Below are 12,828 nucleotides of genomic sequence, written 5' to 3' on the forward strand. Positions count from 1 at the left end.
CTAATTTCTTGAAGGAAACACTTCAACATTAATGATTTGCACCCAGCACAATGAAATATATATTGAATTAAGCTAAAGGCTTATGTGTCATATTAAAAATATCACAACCTACTATGCAATGAAATATATAAAATAAAAAATGCACGCCATGATCATAAATAGCTGAAAATCAACCCAATTGCTACCACACCCTCCTAAATGTGAATCATGGCAAAAATGGAATAAGACAAAAAAAATTACAGGGTGATCAAAAATATAATGTGCCAAAATCATAAGGTGATACTTAAAAAATGAAAGACATCAGAAAAGAAGTGATGGACACGTGTTGAAGATAACTTCCAAGTTTTATTTCATGTTTCACATGTGCTCAAATGTGAGCACACCCAGCAGCACGGACAAAATCAAGCCACGATGAGAATTCCTCTCAAACGTGTGCATGTCGCAGTTATTGTCTTGATTGCAACTGTTGTTCGATATTTCACATCATCAGTACTTGCTGGACGTGTTGGTATGTTAAAGACAAAGTTCGTTATCCATCTTTATGGCACATAACGTATGTTATACACTAAGTGTATGTTCCACCACTTCCAGCAAATATTGATGACATGAAAGATTGAATAACAGACGCAATCAACGCGGGAGGGAGGAATTCTCATGTCAACTTGATGTTGTCCATGCTGCTGGTGATGGCCATATTTGAGTACTATGAAAACATGAAATTAAACTTAGTTACTTCCTACATCTGTCCAAGGTAGTTTTTTTTTTTTTTTTTAATGTTTTTCGTTTTTGACATGGCATTTTGATTTTGGCACAGCCTTTTTTAATCACACTGTATATACACAAAAGGTTGGAATCATTCAAGTATGGTACTGTTGGTACACATTTATTTAAATATGGAAGTGTCTCATATTATAAAAATACACAATATTACACATACAAATATTGAAAAACGAATTAAAAAAAAATAGAAATAAAAGAATAGTAAAACTGTACATGACAACATTACTCCTCAAAATCGCTTTACTCAAAGTCATCATCCCATCCAAGTGTCTTCTGTTTCTTTGGAAACATTCTCACATGCTTGGCACCGATATAAATCAGTACAAGAAAGTTTTGCAGACATACAGGAACATCTTCCCATGTCACAATTGGTTGCCTTTCAACTACAGTTGACTACTTGCAAAACAGTATCAGGGGCAGGATTTTTAGTCATCCATGTCACTGCCAACTGCACATCCTCAATGTCCCACCCATTCCCAATGGGTGAAGGTGCACACATTTTAACTGTCAGACAACGTTTCATAATTGCTGCTTGATTGTTTGCTGTCCTGCAATGTTGGTACAGAGCATCAGTTTTGGGGGGAATAGAATGTTCTGGCAAGACTGACGAGGCCATACAGAAAGATCTGCATTTGGCATCATTTTTGGCACATGACTGGCCAAACAGGTGGCACACGTATTTACACAACGTGTTAAATGTTTGTTGGTCAAGTTTAAAACTGCTGCCCAGCTTTGCAAACCCAGTCAGGTATTCTTTTTTATGACGTGCAAAAGAAAATGTTTTTTTGCCTTTGCCATGAAAGGCACAAGCAGAGTCACAACCTGTGAATGTATGGATGCCAATGAGTGCTGAACACACACTAGTGCCAGGAGCTGCAGAGACCTTAGAGACGTCAGTCCTCGTTCTGTTGCCTCCTCCTGTGAAAAAATGCAATTTACACTGTAAATCTATCTGCAGACTTACAGCAATCACTGCCACGTCAGTATCAGGGCTTTTATTGACTACAGCTTGATGTTCTTGAGCCAAAAGGTTTATTTAACCATTGTCACCCATAACTGGTATGCAATAAAAAGTTCTACTGGATTCACTTTCGACACACTGTACTCTATATACATTTTATAACAAAGTGGTATTGATATCTGGGCTAAAAATGGTATCGTTACAACACTAGTTTAAATAAGATTTTTTTTAGCATAAGTTAATAACAATTAACCTTGTAGTAAAGGCGTGCGTGTGGCTTACCTGTAGTGAATGTCGTTAAAAATCCCAGTCGACGCATTTTCAGCAAGATCCTTCGACGGAGCCTGGGGAGAAAGCCATTGTCTGACGCAACCACGCGGACTCTGCACGTTTTTTCCAAATTCCTGCCCTTTTTCGCCCTTGGACGGTTGAGAGATGCATATAGCATCGTTTCGATGCCTTTTGACTAAATTCCGAATGCGGTTTTCTTATCTTTGGTTCATCTTCGCTCGTGTCGTAGCTTGACATGATCGCCGCCATATTGTTTGTTTTAGAAGCGCGTAGCAACAGTCCTCGTCTCCTATTGGTGCACGTGACCTAAAATGGCTTCACACACTGACGATACGACTCCGCCGTATCAATATCACTGCGCCACGGGGGAAAAAAAGACCGACACGAAAACGCTAATTACTAAAAAATGACTGGAAACCGTGAGTAGAACTTTTTTTTGGTAGTAATTAGCAACGTATGTAAATTACAATGCAAAGGTCATGTAGATCCATTTCAGTGGAACGAACCAACACAATTTTGGCTCAGCCAATACAGCCTATTGGTCAGTCTAGAGTTTTCAACGTGTGAACAATACAATAAGAAGATACATTTAGAACACAGCGAATGGACAATTTGGGAAATGAAATGAATGATCAAGCAATTTTAGGCCCTCGTTTGAAAGAGGAGGATATACTAAAACCAGGCATACCTCAGCTCTGCACCATTTATCTTTGTAGCTGGTCAGACACATCTTGCCGTTGAAGGGTTTAGAAACCAAGTAATCAGAGGTCATCTGATAGAAAAAGATACATACTTATAAAACACTTCATTCAGATCATGTAAATAATTACAGAATAATTGGCCAAGAGCAGGTATTGCTTTGAAAAACTAATTAGCAAAGGCTCCAAATGAGTCCTGAAGCTATTACAGCTGCTGCTGAATAACCACACTTCTCACTACAGTGTAGAGCCGGGCGGTTTAACGAAAATTTACCGAGATGGTTCACGATGACCGACGTAATTTTTACCTTGTCGATAAATTTGTTTTTTTAATGAAACGAAAAAAATAGTCTTTTCAGCCCGCTTTGACTATGTGTTGTTCAGCTATGCTCATTCCCCTTTAAGAAAGCAGCTAATGTGCTAATGTGTGAAGTCATGTAGCTATCAGGAAATCAAACAAGCATAAGCCCAGTCCGCTAACGCTAGTGGCTAACGCTACAGGTGAAAGTGATGGAGTCGGGTAATAGTGAAACGGCTACTGGTAGCCAGGCCACATGTATTTCGAGTATAGCATTAGTCGACACTCAGTGTGGTGTTGGTGCCAAGAACGAACTCGACGTTGGATGTCTGGAAACATTTTGGATTCAAGAAGGACGAAATCGCAATGACCACCAGTGACAGCGGCTGTGACATTGTCGAAGCTGATGAACTTAAGCGGACTGGGCGCGGACTGTACTTAGCAATCAGTAGGTCGCGTTATTTTGTATCTGTGTGTGTGATTTCTCTGATAGCTTTTATGATGGTACAGCATTCAGCATAAACTATAATTCAACAGTGTAACCTATAATATGACCGTTTAATGGACAGTTATTGTTCTGTATCTGCTTGTTTTATTCAGTGTCATAATTGCCATCATAAAATCTTAAATGTTTCATTGCCATAAGAGAGCAGTATAGCTAAGTGTATGTGTGTGGGGGGATGCATGTGTGCTCGCGTGTATTTCAGAAAATGCTCCGGGGGCGGGGGGTGGGGGGGGACCTGAAACCTTGAAGTAAACACTTGTGTTGAGTAATCATGTCACAGCAGCTATTAAAGATAAGTTGTCTGATACTCTGTCCTCTGTTTAAAGTGTACTGTTCAAGCCTCTCTTGCTGTAAGTCATTTGTTTTACAATGACATGTTGGCACAGTCGTATTGATTTTAATAATGTACATTGTTCAAGTCATACAAGCTGTTATAAATGTTCATACTTGAATGCTTAATGTTTACAAGATATTTTTATATACTTAATGTTTACACTGCATGTTCAATTGTTAAATACATTGAAAGCTGGTAAATAAATCAAAGAGGAACGCATAATTTGCATTTCATGCATTGATTCAGATTTTCAAATTATGTTTACACTGCACGTACAATTGTTAAATACATTGAAAGCTGGTAAATAAATCAACGAGAAACGCTTAATTTGCATTTCATGCATTGATTCAGATTTTTAAATTATGTAGCAGTACGCTTGGGTGAATTTATCATCTTATCGTTATCGAGGTACAGTAAATCTGTTAATTTACTGTGATAAGTACTTAAGTCCATATCGCCCAGCTTTACACATGTGGTACCTCTACTTACAACATTAATTGATTCCGGAAGTAGCCTTGTAACCCGAAAATTCCCTAAGTATAGCACATTGTCCATGTAAATGCCCTAATCCATTCCAAGCACGACTGAAAAGGCACATTAAATGTTATAATCGGGGTAAAACAACAGCCAAAGATTTGAATCGTTCCATATACTTAATCTAACCATTACTACCTGTAATGAAGTAGATAATAGAATATAAAGCAAAGGGGAAAAAAAGACATTTCCCCTCTTTCGAGTGAGGCAATGTCTTCTTTCATGAGATCGATGGTGCCTATCGCCCATCTCTTGGTGACACAAACAAAGGTGACCTGTGCTCTAATGTGCGACTAACGTAGCGAACCGTGTGTGGGCTTAAAAAAAAAAATAAATAAATAAAATAAAATTAAAAAAAAAAAAAAAAAAAAAAAAACCTTTGAGATACAAAAACGCGAAAAGACTCTTTTGGCATAGACGTCAACCCGGGGCCGCCATATCAACAACACCGTCGCACCTGTGTACACCATCATACTGCGACACCCAAATTGAAACCTCATCAGCAACAGGCCAATAGGAGAGCAGAATCCTATAACTAAAGCATGATGGGAAAAATTGTGACCCATAGGGCAGCAGGACCTTATGGTGCGACATTTAAAAGCAGAAAGTACATGCATATCTTTTACAGTATTGTATAGCATTTTGGCGTATCGCTGCCTACAGTTTTATGAAAAAGTATCTAAACCTTTTGGAATTTTTCATATTTTTGCCATCAAACGTGGTCTGTGTCAAAATCACACAGATGAAAAAACTTTTAACTAAAACCACCCAAACATTTATAGGTTTTCATATTTTAATGAGGATGTATGCAAACAATGACAGAAGGGGGAAAATAAGTGGACGTTTTGCCAAAGGACACAGAGCAATTGAAACCAATTTTTACCAAACAATTTAAGTCATATGTGCGCCCAATCACTGATGATTGGTTTAAAGCTGCCCTGCCTACAACAAAACATAAACTTGGTCAGAAATGTCTTGATGAGAAGCATTGTCTAATGTGCATCATCGCTCAGTCAAAAGAGCTGTCTGAAGACCTGCCATCAAGAATTGCTGATTTGTATAAAGCTGGGAAAGGATTCACAACCCTCTCTAAAAGTCTGGATGTTTATCAATCGACAGTCAGAGAACTTGTCTACAAATGGAGAGAGTTTAGCACTGTTGCGTCTCTCCCAAGGAGTGGCTGTCCACCAAAGAGGAGGCCAAGAGTTCAGCGCAGAATACGCAAAGGTAAAAAAGGACCATGATGTGTCTGCTAAAGAGTCAAAGAAATCACTGACACAGTCTAATATCTCTGTGCCAACATCTATTACGCGTAAAACTATGGCCAAGAATGGTGTCCATGGGAGGAATCCACGGAGGAAGCCACTGCTGTCTAAAAAAAACTTTGTTGCTCATTTAATGTTCACAAACAAGCACTTGGAAACTCCACAAAAGTTTTAGCTAGGTATTTTGTGGACTGATGAAACCAAAGTTCAATTGTTTGGGAGTAACACACCATGTGATGTGTGGAGGAAAAATGGAACAGCTCACCAACATGAACACCTCATCCCCACCATGAAGCATGGTGGAGGGAGCCTCATGATGGGCCGTTTTGCTATCTCAGGGCCTGGACAATTTCAATCATTAATGGAAGAATGAAATCAAAAGTTCATCAGGACGTTTTGCAGGAAAACCTGAGGCCGTCTGTCAGACAGTTGAAGCTAAAAAGAGGATGGATGCTGCAACACGCCAAATGATCCAAAACAGAAGTAAATCAACTTCAATTTTTTTTCAGAAGAACAAAATACACTTTCTGGAGTGGCCACGTCCAGACATGAACCCCATTGAGATACTGTGGCATGACCTAAAGACAGCGATTCATGCCAGACATCCCAGGAATCTGACTGAACTACAGAAGTTTTGTAATGAAGAATGGGCCAAGATTAGTCCTGGTCGATGTGCCAGACTAATCTGCAGCTCCAGGAAACGTCTGGTTGAAATTATTGCTGCCAAACGGGCCACAAAATATTAGATGTGATGGTTCACTTACTTATTTTTCCCCCTTCTGTCATTGTAAGCATACTATCCTCATTAAAATATAAAAACCACAAATGTTCAGGTGGTTTTAGTAAAAGACAGTTTTTTCTTCTGTGTGATTTTGACAAATATCAGGTCATATTTGATAGAGATTTTACGCGGAAATGTGACAAATTCCAAAAGGTTCAGCTACTTTTTCCTACCACTTTAAAAATTGCGCTAGAGATGTTTATAAGTAGAGGTACCACTGTATATTGATAGGACGAGCATGGCTTCTGGTTTCTAACCTACCTGAGAAATGAAAAATGCTTTTATTTCTTCCAAAAATTTGGCGAGTCTTGCAGTTCCTCTGGAAGGCAGCTGGCAAACGATAATGCCATCTGCACAAACATGTGTGACACACACACCCTGATAGGTAGAATTTACCTAAAAGCAAGAGGCAAATGACAAATTACACAACTCGAGGGTCTGAAAGAGGGAGTTCCGCAATAAGATTCTTAGATCTTAGATTAGGGCTGTCAAACGATTAAAATTTTTAATCAAGTTATTTACAGCTTAAAAATTAATTAATCATAATTAATCGCAATTCAAACCATCTATAAAACATGCCATATTTTTCTGTAAATTATTGTTGGAATGGAAAGATAAGACACAAGATGGATATATACGTTCAACATACGATACATAAGTACTGTATTCTTTTATTATAACAATATATCAACAAGATGGCATTAACATTAACATTCTGTTAAAGCGATCCATGGGTAGAAAGACTAAAACCCCTCTTAATGTTTTCGTTTTAATAAAATTTTGTAAAATTTTCAATCAAAAAATAAACTAGTAGCCGCCATTGTTGATGTCAATAATTTCTCAATGCTCATGGTGAAGCCCATAAAATCAGTCGCACCCACGCGCCGGCAGAGGGCGACGAAACTCCAAAACACACAAGTAACAAGTGGTCATTGCACTGTGCTGTCATTTTATTCTGTTTGAGCGGGGCATGTGCATTAATTGCGTCAAATATTTTAACGTGATTAATTAAAAAAATTAATTACCGCCCGTTAAGGCGATAATTTTGACAGCCCTAATTTAGATGACACACTAAAAGAGGCCTCAACAGCACAGCTTGCCGATTTAGTTAGGTTTGTGGACATACTGCACAATTCAACACCTGTCAGGAGAGTATCGTGTATTCTAACAGTTAAAAGGCAGCTCTCTACAAGCTTCTATAAATGTAACCACTAAATGCCATGAGACTTACAGTTAGGGGGTTATTCATAGTTTTGTCCTGGAGTTCCTTTAAGCAGACAGAGTTTATGTTGATGTCATCATCTTGTGAGGTATCATAGAGCAATGCCTCAGGCAAGTCATTGGGGTGGAAAGGACCCAACAACTCCATCAGCAGGATTTTTCCGACGGCCAACTTCATCAAGGTTGAAATCACAGTGGGATGGGAAGTGAACTCCTCTAAACCTAAGGGCAAGGATAAAGAGTGTAATGAAGGACAAGGACAAGAGGTTTTACAGTATGTGTTATAACCAATATACTGACCAGCAGTGTTGTTTTCATCAACGATGACTAACAAAAAAATTTTGTCCACGACAAGAAGATACAAGCTAAAATCGTGTTTTGGGAGACTAAACCATAATGAGACTAATGCCAGTTTTCGTCTGACGAGGACGAGATAAAAATGCGCAATAGTTTCAGTCACATATTCACAACGTGGGACATTTTATTACCGTAATTTCCCGAATATAAGGCGCACCCATGTATAACATGCATCCCAAATTTACTTGTAAAATCTAGGGAAAATTATTGTACCGGTTTATAACGCGCACCCTAATTTTAGCACTAATAAATAGAAGAATACAAGAAAACAGAGCTCGTGTACAGCTACAGAAATGTCACTACACTGACTGGTGAAAGCCAGCACCAGCATAGCACCGTGAGAGCTCATCACTGTCGACACGACAGTAACAATAGGAACTATTGTTATTTGGGTTTGAGTTTCCTGAGAGACAGATATAGTTGACGGACACACACAGGAAGTGTGTTGTTACGTTTGTTATGGTCCAAGTTGCGGAGCTGCAATAAACGACTCAAATGAGTTCAAGAAACTAAATTCTGTGCTTTATGAAGAGTGAAAAAAGCAGAATTTAACACAGACGAATAGACTTAATAATGATATTGACAGGAGACGGGGCCGATTAAAAGGGGGCCTTCATTGTTGGCATGGTCGTCAAAGCTGACCGAGTGGAACATAGACAAAGAACTTTTTTCGTTGAAAATTGTGAATAAATGCTTAAATCCCTGAATTCTTTATAGATATGGCAGCAAAACAGTTTTGATTCTTGGTTAAAAGCAAAAAACAAAAAAAGTGTAGTTACCATTTATTTTAAATATGTCGAAGTACGATGCGAGTGTTAGTCAATGTGGCGGCCACTGTATGTAAACAGAGCTCTTTCGGTGAAAATTCTTCTGAATAAATGCTAAAATCCCTGGATTCTTCATACATATGGGCGTAAAACAGTCTCGATTCTTGGTTAAAAAGCGCACAAAAAGTGCAGTTAGCATTCATTTTACGTGAATATGTCGAAGTACAATGCTAGTCTGTCAGTCAATGTGGCAGCTGCCAAACAGAGCTTTTCCGGGGAAAATTCTTGTGAATAAAAGCTTAAATCCCTGAATTTTTTATAGATATGGACGCAAAACAGTCTCGTTTCTTGGTCAAAAGCAACAACAACAACAAACGTGCAGTTAGCTTTTATTTTACATAAATATTGCGAACTATGATGCTAGTCAGTAAGCAAATTAGCGACTGACATATCACAAAGAGTTTTTTCCGCTGAAAAGTCTTGTGAATAAATGCTTAAATCCCTGTATTCTTTATAGATATGGACATAAAACAATCTTGATTCTTTGTTAAAAGCAAAAAAAATGTGCAGTTAGCATTTATTTTACGTAAATATGTCGAAGAATGATGCTAGTCAGACAATGTTGCGGCAGCCTTACATCAAAGAGCTTTTTACGTTGAAAATTCTTGTGAAAAAAAACGAAAAATATAATAATTACATTGAATCCTCGAACAAATCACTCCTGAGACAATGTTTGTATGCAGTACAGCTTTCGTACTTTTTCAACATAAATCCGGCATTGGATCGCTGCATATGTCGATGCGGCCGACTGCAAATAACTGAAGCGGATTGTGGGATGGCCACCTACTTGAAGGTGTGGCGCAGTGAAGGTCGAATCTTACCCGTCAATATCATTATGAAGTCTAATGTCTGCGCTAAGACAAAAACATTTTGAGATGACTAAAATAAGACTACAACGAATAAGTATTTTTGCCCAGAAGACTAAGACGAAAATTAAAATTGCTGCTAAAAACAACACTGCTGACCAGTAAACATAATGACCAATTGCATAATATCGAATTAACTCATTAATTCAATTCACTCTGCAATCCTCGTCAGGATAAGCAGTAAGGATAATAAATAAATGAATTGTTTTATTGCCCAGGTCTAAGTATATAACATGCGGCGTACCTGCAAGCCTAACATTGGTAGCTTGACAGGGTAGCGACAGGAAGTCATGGTGCAACTCCTGGAGATTTTCTCTCTTAGTCTCCACACTAAAGCCGTGGTCCACATAGTAAACCTGATAAAAAAAAATTTTTTTTTAAAAGAAATATGTTTCTTCTTAGCAATGACTTACTGTATTTTTCGGACAACAAGCCGCACCGGAGTATAAGTCGCACCAGCCATAAAATGCCCAACGAAGAGAAAAAAAACATAAGTTGCACCGGAGTCTAAGTCGCATTTTGGGGGGAAATTTACTTGATAAAATCCAACACACAGAACAGACATGTCATCTTCAAAGGCAAATTTATAATAAAAATATAATAGAGAACAACATGCTGAATTAGTGTACAGTGCATGAACAACGAAATGCGAATATACTGTCCTCACCAGGACGTTACGGCTCGGTCCTAGCTATTCAGCGGGCTAAACTCCCAAATGACGATGCTGGACGTCCGTATAATTTGCTGAATCAATGTTGTCCTCGATACCAAACAGGTTCGCATCAACGTAAATAAATGATAATTAGGTGCTTTTACAGCAAAGACAAAAACAGCTTGCATGCGTCTGTTGCATTAGCACATCGTTCAACCAACCACAGAAGTGGCTCTAAGTGTCCGATCGCGGGTGGAAAACACACAACAACAGAAAAGATGATACACACAGGCATTGCCTCTGTAGAGATATTTTAAAAGCATAAACAATGAACGTAGGTTCAGAGCAGTGTTTTTCTCTCGCTAACTCGCCAACTCACTCAGAGCTACGTGGCCGTCGGTCTTCTGGCGTGTGAGCGCTCTAATTCAAATAAACAAGTACGAGTGCGCCCCCACGTGGGTGGGAAAGCGCCACAAACTAAAAGCATGCATTTCAATATAAAAAAGTCAATAATACAATTGAACACACATTGCCAAAGGCAGAACGCAAATGTGGCCATAGCTATTGAGTTATTCAGATAACTATAGCATAAAGAACATGCTAACAAGTTTACCAAACCATCAGTGTCACTCCAAAACACCAAAATAACATGTAAAATGATATCATAATGTGTGTGTGTAAAGTCGCTCCTGAGTATAAGTCGCACCCCCACCCAAACTTTGAAAAAAAACTGCGACTTACCTAGTCCGAAAAATACGGTAATTGTTGCTCAACTTACACTGCTAGCCAAAAGTATGGGTCCCCCTGCAATTGTCAGATAATGCTTAATTTCTCCCGGAAAATGATTGCAATTAGAAATGCTTTGGGAGGAATATCTTCATTGATTTTACTTGCAATCAAAAAACACAAAAGAGAATGGGGGAAAAAAATGATCATTTTACACCATCTCCAAAAATGGGCTGGACAAAAGTATTGGCACACTTTGAAAAATCATGTCATGCTTCTCCAATTTGTGTAATTAACAGCACCTGTTACTTACCTGTGGCACATAACAGGTGGTGGCAATAACTAAATCACACCTGCAGCCAGTTAAAATGGATTAAAGTTGACTCAACCTCTCATGTGTCCTTGTGTCTACCACATTGGTCTTTCTTTTCTCCATGCTCAAAGAACTGTCTGAGGACTTGAGAAGCAAAACTGTGAGGAAGCATGGCAATCTCTAGGCTACAAATAAATCTCCAAAGACCTGGATGTTCCTGTGTCTTCCGTGCGCAGTGTCATCAATAAGTGTAAAGCCCACGGCACTGTGACTAACCTCCCTAGATGTGGACGGAAAAGAAAAATTGGCGAGAGAGTTAAACAAAAGATAGTGTGCGGATGGTGGATAAAGAATCTCGACTAACATTCAAACAAGTTCAAGCTATCCTACAGTCCGAGGGTACAACAGTGTCCACCCGTACTATCCGTCGGCGTCTGAATGAAAAGGGGCTCTATGGTACAATACCCAGGAAGACCCCACTTCTGACCCAGAGACATTAAAAAGCCAGGCTGGAGTTTGCCAAAACTTACCTGAGAAAGTCAAAAACGTTTTGGAAGAATGTTCACTGGTCAGAGGAGACAAAAGAAGAGCTTTTTGGGAAAAGGCATCAACAGAGTTTACAGGAAAAAAACAGGGCCTTCAAAGAAAAGAACACTGTTCCCACAAACAAACATGGTGGAGGTTCCCTAATGTTTTGGGGTTGCTTTGCGTCCTCTGGCACTGGACTGCTTGACTATGTGCATGGCATTATGAAGTCTGAAGACCACCAACAAATTTTGCAGCATAAGGTCGAGCCCAGTGTGAGAAAGCTGGGCTATTTTGTCTAAAGTTTGTGCTACCAAGTGTTAGGTCGAGGGTGCCAATACTTTTTTCCAGCCCATTTTTGGAGTTTTGTGTAAAATGCTAATGCTTTTTTTTTTTCCCATTCTCTTTTGTGTTTTTTCATTGCAAGCAAATGAAATGAAGATATTACTACCAAAGCATTTGTAATTGCAATCATTTTCTGGGAGAAATTGAGCATTGTCTGACAGAATTGCAGGGGTGCCAATACTTTTGGCCAGCAGTGTATTTGTCTATATGGGATATTATTTAAAAAGACCAACTGAGCGGTATTTTAATTAAAAAAAGGCCCAATTGAGAGCATTTTATAAAACAGGGTTCTTGCATCCTTTCAAAAGTTGCATTTAATGCTTATGAAGAAATTTTTAACACCTCAAAAATATAAGACCAAAACCTGTCTCAAAAATTTCTGATGAAGAAAAAAAATTTATTTCACTGTAACTGTTTTTCTCCTCTCATGTGCGACTCGATGGCTTTGCCCACCATTGTCCCTAATGAAAAGGTCATTTTGCAGACTTTGCACTATGGGTGGGAAGCTCTGGGTACCTTACAATGACAATACAAATTGCGATACAAGGC

General features: G+C 38.8%; 1 protein-coding gene across 1 annotated transcript in view; it reads right to left on the bottom strand.

Annotated features, from left to right (window-relative positions):
- The window catches only part of tdrd7a (tudor domain containing 7 a), an 80,023-nt gene that overhangs the window by 23,949 nt on the left and 43,246 nt on the right, over window positions 1-12,828 (bottom strand). The window contains exons 12-15 of the mRNA XM_057844551.1: window positions 9,963-10,074; window positions 7,679-7,890; window positions 6,709-6,843; window positions 2,721-2,804 (exon numbers count right to left, since the gene is read on the bottom strand). Of these exons, the coding sequence (XP_057700534.1) occupies window positions 2,721-2,804; window positions 6,709-6,843; window positions 7,679-7,890; window positions 9,963-10,074 (543 nt within the window). The remainder of the gene's footprint in view (window positions 1-2,720; window positions 2,805-6,708; window positions 6,844-7,678; window positions 7,891-9,962; window positions 10,075-12,828) is intronic.

This window comes from Corythoichthys intestinalis, chromosome 8, assembly GCF_030265065.1.
Source record: "Corythoichthys intestinalis isolate RoL2023-P3 chromosome 8, ASM3026506v1, whole genome shotgun sequence".
Lineage (NCBI taxonomy): Eukaryota > Metazoa > Chordata > Actinopteri > Syngnathiformes > Syngnathidae > Corythoichthys > Corythoichthys intestinalis.